The sequence below is a fragment of the Athene noctua genome, chromosome 2 (assembly GCF_965140245.1).
Source record: "Athene noctua chromosome 2, bAthNoc1.hap1.1, whole genome shotgun sequence".
NCBI classification, from domain to species: domain Eukaryota; kingdom Metazoa; phylum Chordata; class Aves; order Strigiformes; family Strigidae; genus Athene; species Athene noctua.
This window is the reverse complement of record NC_134038.1, coordinates 108,265,618-108,285,644: the sequence shown is the minus strand read 5'-3', so window position 1 is coordinate 108,285,644 and position 20,027 is coordinate 108,265,618. Positions and strand designations below refer to the sequence as shown.

Genomic DNA, 20,027 nt, shown 5'->3' with positions numbered 1-20,027 from the left:
AGAAAAGTACCCCACCTTATTTTTGTAGAGCTTTAATATCTGCTACAGCTGGATCATTATTAACCCCAAGCACCGAATCAATAATAGTTGTGCTGTGTTCTTTTGTAATAGAATCAACTCCCCATTTGAATGAATAAAATTGCTGCTTCTTTTACTGTTCTGGGATAAGTTTTCAAACCAGACACTATGGTCTTAATGAAGTAACATGGAGTGAGCACTCTCGTTTGTTATTAGTGTTTTCTGTGGGGATGCAGACATTACAGCATCTTGTCCCTTAGGAGTGTATATGGCCCTCTGTGAGTCATTCAATTTGTGCAGATTGCCCAAGATTATTAGTAATTTGACTGTATCTTAGATATGGTGCTCGGATCTTACACAGATCAGTCCTCAGAAATACCTGGTATAAAAAAAAAAAAAAAAAAAGCCTGCAATGTACTGGAACTGCCGAGGACTTGGTTATATCTTTCCATCTGGAAGAGATTGGTCTTTAATGCGTGTGGTCTGCGACCACACCACACAAGTTTTAGACAGACTCGGGAGACTTTCAAGAAGCACTTGGGTACTGCAGGAGGTGATGCTTGATGACTCAGTCACTGGCATGTTCGCCGAGACAGCCCTGACCCCACATCTCAGAAGGGACGTCGCACATCCTACTGTGGTGGGGTGTGCTGCCTTTGACTGAGCCATATCAGCCAGGCCATCACGCCGTGCAAAGAGCTGGGGTACAAACACCAGCGTGTGGACCCAAAACCGCTCTGCACATCAAAGTGTCACCTGCGGTCTCAACAGTCTCCTTTTGCAAACTCATGGCCATTCACTTCAGCTGGGTGACACAATTTACTCCAGAGGTGGCTGTATTTCAAAGCTGAGTAAATCCTAAGGCACAGTCATTCTGAGTCAGAGATGCTGATAAAATAGTCCCTGACCTGTCGTTCTGATCTTACCTGGGTAGTGCGGTTACTGTGTTCAATGACCAGATTTTGATTAAATTTCAGCTTTCTCTCTCCGTTCTCAAACTGGAGCACTTGAAATCCAGGAAGCAGCTGGGTATCTGGCAAATGTTGATATGTAAGTAACTCCAGAGTTGTGTGGAATGACACTTTCACCTGTGGGAAGAGGAATTCAGATGACCATCACGTAAGAAGACACTGTGTGCAGGAAATCCAAAGTAAACACTGCTCAAAGGCCCAGGCGCACATTTTCCCACTGGAACCCAAAGGTGTCATGCCAGCAACCAAATTCCCACTGGAACAAAGCATTATAATTAAAGAAAAAACACAGCCGTTTCCTATGAGCCCAGTACACAGAGATGGAGTATAAAGGTGAACAGCTAATCTCTGAACCACAGGGGAGAAACAGTTTCTAGCAAGACAAAGGTTCTAAATTCCTGAGGTTACAAATACCATAATCCCAAAACTGTCTTAAACATGTAGTCTTCTTTCTTCTTGCACATGCAAAATTAAGACGTGTGTGTCTCTATGTCAAAATAAACACTGAAAAATGAGAAGCATGCTTCAGAAATGCAACTGTTACTCATTCGTTGCACCCTAGCTAATTCTTGACTCCAGGACTTTGGTTGCTTTAATGTCATTGTGTAAATCCAAAACAAACCAAATTTTTCTGTGTTTGCACTGCCTGCATCTAATTTAAGGAAATGAGGAGCTGCAGTCTTGGGAAATCTTTTAATCTGTCCAGCATATATACAGCTATTGATTTAGGTGAGCTCCAAAAACCACAGGCTTTTCTGCAGGAGTTTACAGCAGGTCAGAGTTGACGAGGAAAGCACATCAGGGCCACTCTAGAAAAATACTTTGTACCCGCAATATCTCAGGCAAAATTGCAGTAATCAGCATTTGTTAATATACCACTATTTCCCCTGAAATTGGGAGATTTCTGTACTGGTTGTGTTTTTCTTGTGGTTCATCTGGGCCATGCTAACACACCAATTACTAAACTATCTGTTCTGGCACAGCATTATTATTTTTGAGCCTACCAGCATGTTTTGCTGTGGATAAAGTACAAGTTGTGGTTGCTGTTCTTTTTCATCCTTCTTGCTGTGAGATGTTTTGGTGCTCTTTTTGGGATCTGTGCTGGACAGGCTGAAGGGCGTAGACAGAAGGAGCCTGAAGTACAGAGGAACCTTAGTGCAATTGATGAGTTTCAAACTCTGAGTCATTACTGAATCTGTCAAAACCTGGTGAAGAAATGATCCAAAATTTGTTAGTTTTAACTCCCTTGAGAAGTTTGTGCTAGTCTGTCTGGTCATTCAGCACCATCAGGGATTTGAAGGACTTTATCCCAAAGCAACCCAGTATTTTCTACTTGTATTTTTCAAAATTTCTTAAGTAAAAACCCAAAATACAAATAATATAATAAAATTAAAGTGTCTTTGAATGTCAAGGGTGACAGAAACTGACCAGGCTGCTCTAAGTGACTCATTCTGCTATCAGACCTTTATGTCCTGAAAAGAGTACTCCTTTTTCTACTTATGAACTTCTCCACAAAGAAAGAGAAAGACATATAAAATAGGCATTGTCTGAGCTTAGCTTTGCTTATTCCTGGCTAATAAGTACTTGTAGTTCTTTTGTTTTACCTATCTTGCTATGTACAATATAGAAAATTGCAACATGAGGCTACTGGGGACAAAGCTGCATTTTAAAAACGACGTGCATGCAGCTCTGAATTCTCACAGTAGTAGAAACGGTACGTGAAATACTTACTCCTAACCGAGGCTCATCTGGTATGAGATCACTTGCCATTGAATGAAACACTACTCCTCTGTCATGATCCGTGTCTACTTTTAACCTGAGTATAAAGAATCAGAGCTGGTCAGAGCCCTGCCTTCCAGGCTGTTTCACCCTGTGAGCGTACCAGCGGTCGGTGTGATGGTACTTACAGAGCAAGCCTTACGACAGCCTGCACATCCACTCGTAACGGTGGGGCTTCATAGCCCTGTCTGCGATGCACTTTGTTAGGCACCGTCTTTGCAAGCTGACAACAAAATGAAAACAGAAATGATGTATAAAGTGATAGTGCTAAAAGCTGAAACCCTACTTTCTAGCTCGAGAGGCTGTTTGTTAGCCAAAATAGGATTCTGCTTGACAATGTATTGCCTGTTTGTAAGACATTTTGGCAGCGCACAAGGAACAGCAATAGCTAAGCAGTAGTTGAACTCTGAATGGCTGTGGTTAATACAAATGCAGATGTTTCTTCCCCCAGCAATCGGAAACATTAGGGATGTTTTTATTAAATATTCTGTTGTCATTCGTTCATTCTACCTTGCACCGTTGCAATGGTTCGTGTCAGAGAATCGCAAAGCAATTCATAAAACTAGCCTGTGAGCTGCGCTTGCAGTTGCTGTAGAGGAAGTTTCCCAGAGGAGAGATACGCTGTCCAAATTCACACAGGAAGGTGGATGCAGAGCCAGGAACAGAACTCAGCAGTCCTGAGTCTCAATCCCATTGTTAAGTATTGTTATCAATAAAACCTGATGTTGTGATAGCGTTTCAAACCCTGGGCTTTTGTCTGGGGTCTGTTGCACCAGACAATGTAAGAAGATGGTGACATTCCCACTCTAGAATGCTTCCAAGCTAAAAGACAAATGCAACAAATTAACAACCCTAGCTAAGGAAGCATGTACCGGGTAGCAGGAACAGGACTGTTTATACAGACTGGCCAGGTACACAGCAGCCTGTACATAAATAACAGGAAGGGAAACTATTATTTTCTAGTCACCTTTAGCCTTGCTGTGATAGTCAGTTTACCTTGTCGTCTAGGCTCATGAAACCCAGCACAAACCCTTCACACTGCACTTCAGTCACCGTGTCTGGGAGGACGTGTGGGGTGAAGGAGATGCAAACGGAGATGCTGCCACCTCCTGGAACCACCTGCAGTCGAGAGACAGCTGTTCAGGGGGCTGCCTGGGATTGCCCAAGCGTCCTCAGCACTTGGCTGCTAAAACCGAGTTGCACAAACAGGATGAAATCTCCTGGGAATGGGCTACGCTCAGGCTTACACTAAAATGACTACATGTGACAACAAAACCAACAGTTATTTCAGCTGCAAATATCGGTGTAGCCACTCTTTAACATCATCAGAGTTTAAGCACAGTCACAAACATACGTACATACCTGTTTGTTTTTAAAAATGCCCAATTCTGCCCACTCTTACTCCATGGCTAACTCAGATGATTCTCCCACAACTGACAGCACTCACGGATGCAAGAAATATTTTTTGAAGGGTTAAAAGTGTGAATTAAGAGTAGTTTAAAGTTCAGTTTGCCCTTGGCTATTTTTTTATTTCACATGACAGGAGGGAGTGTAATCACATGCACTAGCCAGCTACAGTGGATTTTCTGTAATTTCCAGGTTGAATAGAATCTGCTTTCTTTAGGTGTATTATGCATATTATGGTGAAATCCTACTGCAGAAATATAGGTAGGTTATGATTCAATCCTATTGCTGCAGAAGAACCTTTGCCATCTCTCTACAGAGCCAGTTCATGTCCAGGCGAATTTGTAAGCTCAGGGACCACGTGACACGTACTGCTTTCAGGCTAGTGCTGTGCAGACACAAACTCCCCCGTTTCACATGATCACAGGGAGAGGTGTTTGGTCTTGCTGGACTTATGTTCAAGTGGAAGTAAAACTACATCTGCTCTCCTTGCACTGCATTCCCCTGCTCAGAGTGGTGAGGAGCATAAGGAAGCTCTGCCTAAGGTCTAGCAGGGCCAGAGCAGAACTAGTGAGCCATGTCACGCCCTGCAACACTGCAGGCAGGGTCTGTGCACTGTGGTCATAGGTAGAGCTCAACTGTTCAGACATGGACTTAAGCCAGGTCTGGCCAGCTGTGCTGCACAACACCTGAGCTAACAGACCTTCTGGAGCAACAGAAGAAACATGGAGAACATTTCTTCAGAGGACTACCTGGATGGCTCCATAGGCATGAGCTCCATTCCACATGGGCCAAGCTTGCTGCTGGTAGAGGCTGCCTCCACAATGAGGCATTTGTTTATCTGAGATATCTCAGCCTCAGTCAACCCCAGAGCTGACCGTAGGCTTCATTGCTTTGAGATGTCATTTCTGTAATTATTTCTTCTATGTAATCTTTAGCTCATTCTAACTTGTAACTGAAACCCTTTGGCAAAATACTTCCTAATATTGAAGGATCAAAACTGACACATGTATGTTCTGGACCACCCTGTCATTCAGAACTTTCCAGCACTGTCTTTGCTTTATCTTATTCCTAAGGAAGTGTGACCCTGTGTCCTGTATTTGCACCAGTTACAAGTTTATTCAGAGGAGTTGTCTACAGAGCACTCCTCTCCCAGCAGCCTGCTTTCCAGCTCTGCCATGTCTAATTAGCAAATCTACCCTGGTTAAATAACATGCTTCCACAGCTCCAGGCTAGATGCCTCCCACATAATGCCACATGTTTCACCAAGGCAACACAAGTGTGAAGACCAAAGATGCTACTCTAGAGAGCCTAGAGACTCTAGTTATCAGTTAACTGCTGTAATGTAGGTAGGACACTTTCTGTTTTCTGTTGACTTTGCAAACTCTTCTCACAGTCGTCTTTGAGATCCCAAAGCTTCCCAATCTACTGTTTCACTGTTTAGTAGTCTCTCCCCTAAGCCAAAGCTACCTCCTCCTCCTCTGTCCTGCAGAAAATTTGCTAAATCTAAGCACAAAAAAAAAAAAAAAAAAAAAAAAAGTAAAAGCTTACTATCTGTCTTGGCGTAATGGAGTAGGGGCTGTGTGCAGGAACACCTTCATGAGGTCGTATAAGTACAGAGACAATTTCCTGTACTGTAGGTTCTTGAGTGATGATTTCCTTCTCTTTGCTGTCTGCATCTGAAGACTGCAGGGACACAAGGGTGGGGAATGGTTAAAACTGTTACGCTGCAAAGGAGGAATGCAAGTGAAGCGTACAGGGAACTGCTGCACTAGTCAGTAAGTATGGCCAGCTCCAGTTTCTTTCTTTCTGGCACAAAAGCTGGACATGTGGATATGTCCTGTACATTATTTTTTTCATGTATAGCTTTGCTCTCCTGAAACTGCTCCTGAACTCCTTGAAAAATGTGCATGCTTGGGTCCTCTTCTACCAAGAGAAACATTCAACTGTGACATCTCTGGCCCATTATACAAACCAGAACTCTAGGGCAATAATGTTCTCTTGTTGCACAAGAAAGGTTAGAGGTGTATTCAAAACAACTACGCCTTCTGAGCTGAAGCAGAGAAAATGTGATTTTAATATTTTCTGTAAAGCTTTTGCCAGAGAAGTATACATAGCCTCATGATATCTTCTCCCTGTCACTCCTAGCTCTTCAAGAGAGTAAATTGTCATATTATAATCAAACCTCTCATGCAATAGGTGTTACCATATTCTAACAGAGTAACTGAACCAATCTAACTTTAGCACTGGGATAAATACCTCCATATCATTAGCTTCAATTTGAACTTCACAGGTTAGATTCTGCTCCCTGACTATGGCACACATTGACACCATAAAGCACCCATGAGAAAAGTAGACCTGAATTAAGGAGTTTAAGTTATAGTAACACTTTCATGTAAAAACGGCATTAGTTTTCCCATGACAGTATTTTAAAAAGTATCTCATCAGCTTCTTTAACAATTTTAAGAAAAGGAGAAGCTGAAGAGCTATTTGCTTATGGCTCATTCTGGAAACTGATTGCTGATACCAATAGTCATCTATCCATGTATTGCTTTTTTGACTGTGAGAGGAGCTGACATTTCTTTTAACAATCCAGCTCTTAGTTACAAGTTACATCGTGTGTTATTGTTTTCAACCTTTCATGCCAAGAAACCCATCATGTATCTCAGCAGCGGTATAAAAAACAGACTAATAGCTGACCTCATCTGTGGTTTGAGAAGCTGGATAAATGCTTCCACAAGGAATGGCTTTTTGATCCAACTTTAACATGATCTCTGACTCTGAGGTACTACCAACTGATTCAGTCTCATTTTCATCCATGTCCTTAGGAGGAAAAGGGTCTCCAAAGAACATCAACAGGTCCACCAACTTTTTATCATCTTGCTCTTGGTTGTAAATTTCCCAGTCCAGGCGGATGTCTGAATTGAAAAGGAGAAATGAAAATGACTTCTGGTCATTGAGAAGACTCATAGCTTGGTACCAGAAAACTAGAATATCAAGTAAGAAATTTGTGTCTAGCAACTGGATTTGTATTAAAGCATATCTTAAGCTTTCCATTTTTGCTGTAAACTAAAATGACTTAAGACTATGTGTGCTACACTCTTATTACACCTTGGCCACTCTCTAGGTCCTAAACTGTACTTTTAATAACGTTGAAATAAATTATGAGTACTTTGTTTGTTAAGCAAATGTGTTTGGTGGAATTCAGAAAAAAAAATAAAGGTGATTGACCTTTGCTCTGAAGAGCTTAAAGTCTCACTCAGGAGACAAAAAAGACAAAACACAGAAGAGCCAGATGATGCCACTAAGAAGCAGGTAACACATCTGATTGACCAGGGTTAGTGCTGTGAGAGATTTACAAAAACCAGGATGGAAAATCCTGAATTCCCATCGTTTCAATGAGCAAAACCCCAAACACATCAGGATAGGATGTGCAGTTTCACAGTAACAGCACATCAAGTCAACTACATATATTCTGCTACACTCTGGCTGGAGCTTACCTGCTTTACTGTTACAGAAAGCAAACTAATATTCATGGCAATAATGCCATAATGATAAACACTACTATGAATATAAAGACCTGACAACATGTATTAGTTTTCTGTGCAGTCTGTTAGCAAACAGCTTACACATTCTCTTATATACTATTATTATTTTTACAAAAAACATCTTCATGAGGAAACAAGTAGCCCTGTTAATTAATATGTTAATAGATTCTTCTGTTTTTATTATCATAAGAAGCGCAATGCAAATGTTGATGTTTGCTGTACAAGAGTCATTCTTACCAAAGGGAGAGGCATTGTTGAGCTGGACCGTCCAAAAGACAGGAGACCCTCCGGAGACATGAGTCCCAAACCTGGGAGGGGGGAACCTTGCTGTCAGTACATGCAGAAAATAAAACTGAATGTCTGAAATCACTGAAGATTTGTTTAAGAGTGGAAACATATCTGGCTGCACTGGCAGCCTGTTAAGAATGGCTATCGGGTAAAGCATGGCCTATACTGTGAAGAACAATATTGCTTTATTTAATCAGACTCTTTTTTTCCAGTTTTCTTAGTTGCCTCAGGCATTTCAGCGTAAACATGTGAAGTCAGTTTTTGTGAAACATTCTGGCAGCAGCAGCAGCAAATGGCTACACAGCAGCGGAGTGACCTGTGTCAGACACAGATTTCCAGGTGCACAAGAGGTTTTTTTATGGTGGATAGCTAAATCCATTTTCTATGCCCTGTTATGGAGCTGACATTGTAAATACTCTTGGCTGAAGTATGATGCACAATGCTAATTCCTCTGAAGTCAGAAAGAAGCAGTCATGCTGTATGGCAGCTGGCTGAGCATGCAATGTTGTGGTCCCCATAAACCAACCCTTTTACCCCTCATCCAGATGTGCAGATGCAACTTGCTGTATGAGGGGGCTTAAACCTTCCCCCGCCCCTATTTACCTTGGGGCTGCATTTCTCCTGGTCCAGGTAAAGGGACAGGGAGAAATGAAATGTGGATGATGATAACTGCCACCATGTACCAGCAGCCATCTCCACAGAATCAGATGAGGTTGGACTGGGTGAACAATGACTGTAAGCCCAGAAGAGTGATCACTGGTAAACCTGAGAGAACTCGTATGCAGAATTTTTTCTAATTATGCTGGCAGAGACAAATGTATTGGTGTAAAAAGATACTGTACTTTGACAGCCACTTTGCTGACCTTCTCATTATATCACAAAAAGATGAGAACAGGTGTGTATGTTGGCTATAGTCCAATGGTATTTAATTCTCTGGCAGTATTTTGCACTATACCTGATGATGGGTTGCTCTGTTTGTGGTCCTGTCATCTGTAGGAAGATTGGACAGCCTTTCACAGTCATTTGCATAGGAATTAATTTAGGTTGTAAGTCTCCCACCTATTAAAAATGAATTTTTGCTATTAGAATCAAGATAAAACTTTAGTTCTCTGGGTTATAACATTATGCTTTGAAAACTGATTGGATTTGCAAATATTTTTGACCAGTTTCTTTTGACAGCATCTAATTCATATACTAACGAAAGCTCTTCTCAGCAGGAGAATGCAATACCTCCCACATTCACCAGCTTTCCTACAGCTTTCCCATGCAACACGATATATTGCATTGGTAGAGCAGACTAGTGCACTGGCCAGCTACCAAACAGATTTGATAAATCAAAACTGCTCCAGTCATTTTAAAGGCACATGAAAACCTCCCAAGGGATAAACACATTACCCCAAAACTAAACCATGCACTGTAAGAGCAAACAATTGTTCCTTACTTGTCATTGGAGGTAGCAGTACAGCAATATCTACCCTGAATTTTTACAGAAGTCCTAACAAAATGAAAAAGTATTCTTAACAGAAAGGAACCTGGGAAATTTAGTTGGTGTCAAATCTGCCATTTTCTTCTCTGAAAACTGAAGTCCCACCTACCTTACAGACAAGATCATCCCGGTACTCTCCCCACATGTTGTTGTAAGCTGTTATTTCTATGATTAGCTGCTGGAAGGGTTTGAGAGTTCCTGTGGAAGGTTGTATATGGAAAGCTACTCCCTTCCCATGAGACAGCACTGCTGCTGCAAACTCTGAAGGAGCACAGCAAAGAAGCATTTGATGAATTTGGAGGAAATGGGACAAAATTAGTCTTTCAAAGAATATATAGGACCATATTTTTAGTCAATGTTAATCACCCTAACCTCACCGTCTTCAAAAAAGTCTGGGATCATTTACACAGCCCACATTTATACCACTTCACCCAAGATCCCTTTTGCAGTGGGTCTTAATCTGTTTTTTGAGAGTTAGTTCTTGCAGAGATTATTTCATTTCACTCTCTTCCAACAACCTGACCCAGGACTCTTTGGGATATACAAAGCACTAATTGGTTACATGAAAACACACCCTCAATTTGGGAAAAATGTTCTGGAATTTGTGCAAACTGGTTATTATTCCATTAGCAGCTGCCTGTTTACCTCTGTGTGCTCTTCAACACAAAGAATGAACTACAGAGAGCAAAGCCTTTCCACATTGAGTCACCTAGCCTTCTAAATCAATAACCTTGCATGGAAACTTGTCAGAACAGCACTTTTCTGATCTTAAGTACTAATTCAACAGCTGAAAAGATCTATCTTTGTAACAGATCCCAAACACTATGGCAAGGTATCAATATGTTCAAGTTTTATTTTGGATACAGAAGACACATCCACATTTTATAGCATTTCTCTCCATTTTCCCTCCTTCCTGGGTCTCATGTGGCTCCAAATATTATTATTTTTCAGTGCAACACATCAGAAATGATAGATGGGCTGTGCTGTAGCTTTCCATGGTGAGGAAGGTATATAAGAGGGTTTGAGAGAGAAAAGCCTGCTGCAATGGTATTGGAAGACTGTATAACAAGGAAATAGCCAAATATTATGCATGTCATCCCTACTGTGTGCTGGGAGTGATCCTGTGAATGAACTGTCACCGGAATCACCCATCTTTGTTTCAGACTGTTGTTTTCAAGAAAAAAAAAAAAAGAAAAAAAAAGAGGAAAGAGAGAGAAAGAAAAAGAGGACAAGAGAGAGAAAAAAAGAAGCAGGGGAAGAGAGAAATTGACCTTATGACTATGCAATGTGGGCTTTCAAACTCAGGAAAGGACGAAGGAACTAAGCCATTTAACAGGGTAGACTTAGCAAGATACTCCAAAAATAAATTATGTGCCTGACTGGCACATTTAATGCTGAATATGTTAGTCAGTTGGCTTTTATCTTCTCTCCACTGAGGGGATAAACAGCCATTCTCATACCTGACTGTGCTCTTCTGGCTGCATGCTTTGTGACAGGCCCTCTTCTTTTCACCGGGTAGCTTGAGGAGCTTGGAAAAAAAAAACCTCACAACAATTCCATGAAATGAGAAGGACACTGCTAAAGAAACGGCTCTACCTGATTCGTACACTAGTGGCCATTATAACCTAAAGAAGGACTGCCTACAAAGCGTTTTTTGAAAGTAACATCGTTAAGAGCGAATCAGCTTGAGAGTTGTAAAACTCTGTGTACAATCTAATACAACAGAGCCTTGACTGGTGTAAACCAGCTTATGTTCATTGGCAACAAGAGTGTTTCGCTGTTTACACCAGCTAAATCTCGCGTCCTTGCATTGCAAGCTATCTTGTTCTGCAGGAAACCTCATCAACAGATTTCATTACTACAGTCAGAGTAAGAGCTTAAAAAAACCCCACCAGAGCACTGCAGAAAGTGTATCTTGTGACAGAGGCAATAGCATTCTGCCCTGATTTCCTATTTAATCCAGACCTAAATTAGTATTTGAGTCATTATGCAGAAAAGCAAGACTTACAGGCACATTCCTTGTTCTGGAGTAAGTGAATAGCCAGTAAAATATTCAGCTTCTAGTTTGAATGGAGCACTGATTCCAGTGTGATTGGTAAGAATTAGCTGACGCTTTACTATGTCTTTGTATGCAACTTCAGATCCAAAGTCCAAAAGAAGATCACACGGGCTTTGTAACATTTGCATTTCATCTCTGTCAGAAAAAATCGCAAAAAATCGCACTAGTATTAAAATATCAGTCTTATTTTCTTATGCCACAGATAATTTCAATAGATTTTAAAATGTGCAATATGCAGTGTGGTTGTGATGACCAGCATAAAAGGACCATGCAGGCTATGATTTTTGCCATCAGCATTTATTGCTTTTCATTTTTTCACTTCTATCCATGTAAGGATTTATTCTGGGTAAAATTTTTATCATGTGTAACAGGCTGCTTTATCATGTATGTTTTATCATGCTGACCTACCAAATTAAAGCCGTTGTTACTTATATAAAAATACATAAAGATGAGCATATTCCAAAAGAGAGTAATCATATTATGTATCAAAAAAAATAAAGTAAAAATCAGTCAGATATACCAAGTCAAAGAAAAGTATATTCATCTTTCTTTAATATCATGTCTCAGTGCAGCAACAAAACTTAATGGTCCAAAGTACAGGACCTTGGGTATAATTCTATAATTCTAAATTCGCATCTAAGAGTTGACTCTGCAAATTTTTGGCATTCCAGAAAATGGCTGTTACTCACAAACATATGAGGGACTCCAGAGGTCCCACACTTTGGTTACCAGGGAGAAAGGTAATTTTTTGTGCTCTCCGTAAACAGAAGTCTCAAGGCAACTAGCAGGTTACAAGTGCCAAGAGCACAAAGGAGAACAGACACAACACATGAAATGAGTTTCACTAACGTGCAGTTAACTTCACACCAGTTTATTGTTCCTGAATTAATGCATTGACAGTTGTTAATTTGTTTCAGCTAAACAATGGTGGGAGTGGAGTAATGCTCTTCTCCAGTCTTCTCTTGGGTTTATGAAGGTGCTGACTGTGGCTAGACTGTAAACCCAGTACCTTTTCTTCAGCACAGCTTACTATCCTGCCTACAGCAGGAGGAGGAATGAAGTTTACATAGATTAGGGCTTTTTTTTTCCCCTCCCTATAGTATTTTTGCTTTGGGAAGAAGTAATTTTTGTTCAGTTCAGGGGTAGACCCTTGATTTACCTGGCAACTCCACTGTCACATGGTACTGAGTAGGTGACATGCAGTCCTTTTACTTTTCCAGAAATGCTCAGAAAGAGGGGTTCAATCATGTCTTCTATGCTACAGGAAAGAGCAAGGTCTTTCAGCTCACCCTGAAAGGAGAAGAGTCAGGTTTCCTTGTGAATGAAGCAAATATCACAGAGGAAAGGCAGCCTCATTAGGAAATTTATTAAGAAAACGTGTATAAACTTCTCTGGACTAAAACCAGAAATACAATAGAATTATGAAAAGTTTTACTGAACTGTTTTAAGTGCATTTTCTGCCAGCATCAGTTTTGCTTAGAAGGCAGTACCAAAGTAAACATTTGTGGCTATTTCTTGGCTTTGTACCTGTCTATACAGTTTATAAGCCTAAAACTGCTCCATTAGTGATTTTTGACACACTTCCTATACTGCAAGTGTTGAAGCTCCAAGCATTAATCACTTTTAGTCATGCTTAAATAATCTTCCAAAACCAAGGTTTTATTTCTACCTAGGTTTAAAGCAGGACTTGTAGGATGAATTATGTGGCCGAGTCACACGAGTACTCTGGCTCATTCAACACTACCATTCTTTTTTGCCTCCTCAATACATGAATCAGTGCATCCTGCATAACATAATAGACTGGGATTCATCTCCAGATTCAGACTTCTAAATGTAACTCCCTAAATGTGAGCCCTGGAGTTCATCTATCAAGGTGAATTCCAAATATAAGCTCTAAATATCCGCTGATTCATTAATGGTACTTAGGCATCTAGCTCACCTGGCTCAGATGGCATCCAGTTCCCCAGCCATATGCAAAAGCGCCCTTTCAGTTGCCCAGTGTGTCCTGCTGAGCTTCCAGCTTTCCATGAAGAAGGCTCAAGTTTACTGGGATCCTATGCCACATATGCCAGACATACATGGGTACCCAAGATCTGCTAGGGCATCTCTGATTGTACTGAATAAACAAAACTTGGGTCTCCGGTGACTGTAATGGGAAGTAATACACCACACCTATAGGAAGCTCCTTTATTTACTTGCATTACATCAGCTGTTTGAATACCCCTATAAAGTCTATGGCTGAATTCCTGAAATTTGCAAACTCTGGAGGCTACACCCTATTTTGCAGACTCTCAGTCCCACCAGCCCCTTTTAGGTTTTCAAATATAAAAATATCATGAGCCCAGTTGCATTCAGAAAACCAAATGTATACTATATATGCCGGTCTGCTCCATTTCATTTGGAATAATCCAAAGTGAGGATCTGTATGCTCCAAGACAAGTGATATGCATTAAGAGTAACTGAATAGGCATTCCAGGACAAAAGAAAACAAAAACAGCTGAAAACAAAGAGGCAGGGTAGAAAATCACACACCATGTGGACTGCTTTCAATCTTGCGCTCAGCAACGGTGCCTCTAAAGCCAAGCAAATTCAGAGATATTGTACAGAAAAAAGAGCATTAAGTTTTCTATATAAAAATCCTTTTTTTTTTTTTTTTTCCCAGATGGACATGAGAATGCCAGTGTTGCTATTTTGGTAAAACTACATCAGTTTTTAACTTACCATGATGTTAGCTGACAGCTCTATGCAGAATTCTTTTTCTTCATTTGGGCCTAAGGTGCCACTGGCTGGCAGGACAGTGACGGAGCAGAAAGCTGCCTGACTTCCAATGAGCTGCCAAAAAGAAAGGACAGACATTCAGCTAACTCTGATTCTTTCAGATTTTCTCTTCAAATCAAAAAGGACTATAAAGACAGAGTTATTGTCAGGTTTAGGTCACTTTTAGGTAGCAACACATACAGTTTGTTGAGGCTTGCTTTACAATTCCCCCACGGTTGATAAGACCCTCATGCCTACATTCATTCCAAATGACTTCAGGTGCCCAGCTGAACCATCTGGGCTGGGAGCACTGTCATATCCTCTCACAGTCTCAAGCCTTTCCAGGGTGAAGTCAGCATATCTGGTATTGGAGCAGAATCTGAGGTGCCCCATCTCTCTCCACGGACTACAGAGGTGGCCTAAAGAGTCAGTCCTGGCATTGGCACCTTCCCTAAGTGACTAACTGGCATGAATCCAGGGGTTCAACTCAGCTGCTCACACGTGAGCATCAGATACCAGTAAAATGCTGTGGATATCCTTGCAGCTGTTCCAAAAGGTTTTCCTGTAGGTCCTGTATCATCCACATGCTCTGTTAGGACCCCTTGGGCACCTGAAGACATCTTGGATGTCACTGAATGCTTTTATATAGGCAACTGAGCTGAACCCTGGATGTCAGAGCAGATCTGAATGACCAAGGCACTGACAGTAGGATTCAGCTTACATACATCATAAAAGCCTTTAAGAGCAGTTATTGTCTGTATTTTGATAGAAACTGCAATTTCCATCCCTGCTGTATGCTTCATCCAGTAGAAGTGCATTTACCTTTCCCCATAAGTATTTTGCTGGCAGCAGTGTCTGGTTAAAAAGTTTGCTGGTTGCTTTGGCAGGAACTCCAGTATAAATTTCACTGAATACTAGATGACTAGACATCAGGCACGCCTGGGGGGTCTGAACTTCAACAAAAACAGGAAGATGACTGGAAATAAACACACAGATGGTCTTTTGTTACCGTTAATGAAATGTTTGGAGTAGTGATTGCTTTTTACTGCCTTATGAGCAGAACTTCAACTTGAGACCAGCCTTTATGAGAAGATTAACTACCGGTTGATGTCAATATGCTCTTACTGTCTGTGGATCATCCCCAGGAGAACTGGTGGGGAGAGATGTAAGGAGAAATAGGATGTAAGATACCAGAGTATTAAACAAGTACCATAGCAGTTTAGGGTTTATATTTAATTTAGTAGAGAAAAGAAACAATGGTGCTTTTGAATTGTGTATGAATTTTGCTTAAATTTCACATTCTGGGTGGGATTCATCTTACAGATTAGGACCCCTAAATTTAATGTCAGTATGTAACCTATGGTCTGAACTCTCTTTTCAGTCAATGGAAATCTGAGCAGCAAGTCAGTCACCAGAATATATGTGTCAGTGTTGTTTTGGGTGCTGTTGAGTGTTATTCCTGACTTCCAGGTGTCACTCAAGAAGTGTGGTCTCTTGTAAGTCCTGTCACACCAGCCAGCCATGCATGTATGGCTTGGCTACCCTCTGTACCTGTGTTTAGGCAGCTGAATCCTAGCTAGACATACAGCAGCATGCTGGAAAGAATGATGATTATGTTTATTTAGCAATATTAGTGATCGGATAGTTCATTGATAGGTTACACAACCCCACCCTGAGTTCCTGCTACGTATTTTTGGTTTAGGAGATAAAACTACCTAAAGTGAAAATCACATGTGAATCTCAGGAAAAAACAAAGCAGAACACCACTTTTCCCCCTTACCTTGCTTGACCATTTTCTACCTCTAGTTCTAATACTGTCTGGAGACGCTGGCACAGCAATGATGTGAACTGAACTGACACACTGCATATTCCCAAAGGAGATATTTCTCCAGCAGATGGTTGAATGGTAAAGGGAGATACCTAGGAGAGGAGAGAGGAAACAGAAATTTCTTTGACGTCTGCAAAGCAAGTGTAAAATACTGAAGCCAGACAATCTAATTAAGACTTGCCTGTGTCTAGGTTTTTTCTCAGACATGTCCTTTCTCTCTGCCCCTAGAGTCCCACCTGGGCTGATTTCAGTAAGCACAGTGCTAGCTTTGTGAAAACCTAGCTAGACAAGGAGATGGGACTTTGCTTCTATGGCGACAGCTAATAAAAAGGCAGTGACCTAAGAGAATGGTAGGCAGAGTCAAGGGCATAACAGGGATGCCTGTCCACAAAATGAGGGGGAATGTGAAGGAGAAGCAGCCAGCAGTAGTAGCAGTGTCTCCTCCCACAGGGAGGGGTTGAGCAGTAGCTATGCAATGTGCCACAAGTTGGGGAGATTCTTGGACAGAAGGTCAAGGAAGGAGGGCTGGAGGAGCGGAAACAGGAAGAGCACCAGTGTGGGATGGGGACTGGAGAGGTTCAGGAAAGGAAAGGTGTAGCTGTTATGGAGGAGGAATGGAGCACTTTATCTATACCTTCACTAGGATATGAACAGGCTCTGGGATGACAAATTCAAGAGATTAAGTCTAAAATCTCTCTCAGGTTCAGGAATTTGTTGGGAATGGCAGGGGACAGAGGAATAACAGTGAGATGTAAGGGCTTGAAGACTGTCAGCACAGGGTCTCCTCCAGGGCACCCCTATCCCTAATCATGTACTTCTGATTAGAATTGCTTTGGGGAAAAGGGATAGATATACACACACACAACTGTTTTGCAAGGCTGCCATACCCACCACTTTTTTTTTTTTTTTCCCATCAACTTTCACTCAAAGTTGGTGAGATATCTACATGATATGTAGAAAAGAAAACAAAGCTCAAGAACTCATGGGGATACAGTACAACTTCTTGCAGGCTTCCATCTCCTGATGGTTAACAGAAAGTTCCTGCTTAACAAGCTCCTCTTTCCTTTGCAAAACTGACTGTCTGTCCAGAAAAACAGAACATCTGAACAGCGATGAGACCAATTTTGCTGTGAAACAAGTGAAATTCAGTTTCCTGCATGGGTAATTATCTCAAGAGCCCTACAGGCAGAATTTGGCCTTTCATTACAACAAAAAGCACTTAGCCCAGAGTCCAGATTTCCTCACTTCCTTTTAATGCATAACACCGAGGACAAATCTAGCTACTAATCCCACTGTGAGCCACAAATAATCAAAATAAGTATTTTGTCACTTTTTTTTATGGTTTGCAGATAGCAGCTCTCACTTAATTCTTTGCCACCAGTATCACCTCCAAGCCGGTTTAATTATTTCATATGAAATGGTGGAAGAAGCTCTGAAGTCAAAGACTGGAATGGGCTGCATTTGACACATCACAGTCTAGATAATACTAAACAATAGTTTTAGTATTCATTATGGTAAGAAGTTATTTTGGGACACACCTGCGTGTTTCAGAGCTATTGTTTGGAGCCAAAAGGCCCAGTTCAGTAGGTGCTGATATTCAGTCCAAGATGCTGATGTGGGTGTGTGGGAAGAATGTTAAGCAGCCTCAGTTCTGATAAAGTCTTAACCTCTTAGCAGCTGAAATCACTGTCATACAGGAAATATTCCATGTCTCTTTGGATCAGGCTAGCAGTAAATTAGTAATAAATGGAAATAGAGAAAATTGCAAAGCATTTATTCTCAAAAGAACTTGTGCACTTATGGAACTGTGCAGAACCAGTTTCATAAAAAGGCACAGAAATTAGAACTTTTGATATCTGGAATGATTACAACTCCTAAGCATAAGGAAGAAACAGGTAAAGAGGGAACATAGCCAGCTATAGCAGTGACTTACCTCTTCATTCCTTTCAGCTAGACAGACCTGGCTTTCTTGCATTCTCCATTGTGCTGGCAGCTGACACAGATTTTTAATCTCAAAGGTTCTTAACACACTCTCACCCTGCTTAGTCAAACCTAACCAGAGTGATGGAACATCAATATAAAGAAGTGGACCCTAGGACACCAAGAAACAGCTGTCAGAATAGACATTTTGCCAAAACTTCTTAATTAAAGAAGCATACATTATCTAAGATTAACATTCAGTTTTACAGAGAATAGCAGAAAGCAAATGCATTGTGTGTAACAGAAAAATTCTTACTGTCATGGGAGTATCAACACTGCCTCAACAGTTACTAGACAGGAAAAATACCTCCTGTTTGTAACTGCTTTTGATTTATCACGCCTCTAAGAGGGGAAAAAGCTTTATATGGAAAATGGCCACGCCCATTTTCATGTTAGTCACCCCGTGACACTGAACTGTTCCTTACCTTAAAAGCAGCCTCAACGTGCAGCACAACTGGCTCTGGACAGTGTTCAATTTCACACTGCAGGTTACGGCTGATGCACCCAGGTTTGCTTCTAGTAACTGCCAGTTCAAATTCACAGTACTTATTCATATCTAGAAAAGAAGAATTCAGGTCCTGTCTCACCCTTTTGCAATGAAACCACCTGCTGCAAGCCTGTTATTGAAACTCCTGTAACCAAATTAAGTTTCCTGCTGGCTCCAGTGGGTTGGGGATCGTGCCTTGTTTTGCAGCTTGCATTATAGTGCTCTGTGACTTTTATCTTCCACTCATACCAATTGAAATATTTCTGTCATTAACTGATGCTTGAAAGTCACAGAAACTTTACCTATGACGCCAGTATGAGGTTCAACTTCCATGATGTCACAGGCCATGATTTTCTCCCATGTGTACTTGATCAATGATTTGCTGTTATTCCACATCTAAAACAGTTAAAATCAACAAAACGATTAATGTGCTTTAAGGCTTCATAGCAACAAGCCAATTTGCTGAGAGTACTGATGCACTGCAAACCAGGTATTGCAAGTCTTACATCACATACTTTGCAAACTCTAACCATACTCTGATCACCACTAAACATTATGATGTACTAATGTAGCTTGGATCTAGCTACAGTATACTCTGTCTTCACCTGAATCTTGGAATAAACTGAGCACAATAGGAGTGGAAAGGCACAGAACTTCATCTACCCTCTGACTTGAACAGTACAAACACAGCACTATGCACTAGCTACCACTATTTTCACGATAATGCTGTGTCCTCTCTTTCCTTTCTCCTCTGTCATGTAAAACAAGGACAAAAAGAAGTGGGATTCACCTGACTGAATTTCAGGTGTCTGCAAAACAGATGCAAGAGCTACCTCTGAACTCATCTCCTAGGATTCTCTTTACTGAAAATAAAGCCTACTAGAGAGTGCTGGGAGTACTGAGACTAATCATCCCCTGGATGCTGCTAACAGTCTCCAAGGACTATAAGGAAAGTTTAGCTCAGGTAGCTGAGATATGGAGATCACATAGATGAAGGTGTTTTCTAAAACTTGAAGAAGATCCATTAACCATTCTTTCAAAGAACATTATTGTATTTGAAGCATTTTAAACTTTTCCCCCATTTTTCAAAAATGTAATAGACCTTCAAACTTAAACTTCTACTCTTTCTTTCGAGAGTAGCCTTTTTTTGCCAAAGGATCTGTTTGTGAGGGAGACGTTAGCTCTTGAAATCTTTGGCCTGCTCTTCAGATCTATTCAGTCATTATTTCATAATTATAGCAAATAACTTTGTTCTCTGAAGCACAATTATCTCTAAACACAGTTCAAATGCTTATCTTTTTAAGACTGAAAAACAATTGGAAACTGTGAGGAATATCGTTATATTATCAGTAAGTGACTTAATTACCTATACCACATGTGTAGCTATATTGGATTACTGAAAAGTATGAAATGGCTGTCTTA

The 20,027-nt window shown here is 40.9% G+C and overlaps 1 protein-coding gene across 1 annotated transcript in view; it reads right to left on the bottom strand.

Moving 5' to 3' along the window:
* The window catches only part of DLEC1 (DLEC1 cilia and flagella associated protein), a 40,652-nt gene that overhangs the window by 3,483 nt on the left and 17,142 nt on the right, over nucleotides 1-20,027 (bottom strand). The window contains exons 17-35 of the mRNA XM_074897488.1: nucleotides 18,908-19,001; nucleotides 18,544-18,674; nucleotides 18,072-18,230; nucleotides 16,091-16,230; nucleotides 15,133-15,286; nucleotides 14,275-14,385; nucleotides 12,713-12,843; nucleotides 11,503-11,688; nucleotides 10,955-11,022; nucleotides 9,604-9,755; nucleotides 8,964-9,067; nucleotides 7,958-8,028; nucleotides 6,873-7,090; nucleotides 5,724-5,858; nucleotides 3,765-3,887; nucleotides 2,897-2,991; nucleotides 2,721-2,805; nucleotides 1,994-2,194; nucleotides 945-1,106 (exon numbers count right to left, since the gene is read on the bottom strand). Coding sequence (XP_074753589.1) covers nucleotides 945-1,106; nucleotides 1,994-2,194; nucleotides 2,721-2,805; nucleotides 2,897-2,991; nucleotides 3,765-3,887; nucleotides 5,724-5,858; nucleotides 6,873-7,090; nucleotides 7,958-8,028; nucleotides 8,964-9,067; nucleotides 9,604-9,755; nucleotides 10,955-11,022; nucleotides 11,503-11,688; nucleotides 12,713-12,843; nucleotides 14,275-14,385; nucleotides 15,133-15,286; nucleotides 16,091-16,230; nucleotides 18,072-18,230; nucleotides 18,544-18,674; nucleotides 18,908-19,001 — 2,520 coding nt within the window. The remainder of the gene's footprint in view (nucleotides 1-944; nucleotides 1,107-1,993; nucleotides 2,195-2,720; nucleotides 2,806-2,896; nucleotides 2,992-3,764; nucleotides 3,888-5,723; nucleotides 5,859-6,872; nucleotides 7,091-7,957; nucleotides 8,029-8,963; nucleotides 9,068-9,603; nucleotides 9,756-10,954; nucleotides 11,023-11,502; nucleotides 11,689-12,712; nucleotides 12,844-14,274; nucleotides 14,386-15,132; nucleotides 15,287-16,090; nucleotides 16,231-18,071; nucleotides 18,231-18,543; nucleotides 18,675-18,907; nucleotides 19,002-20,027) is intronic.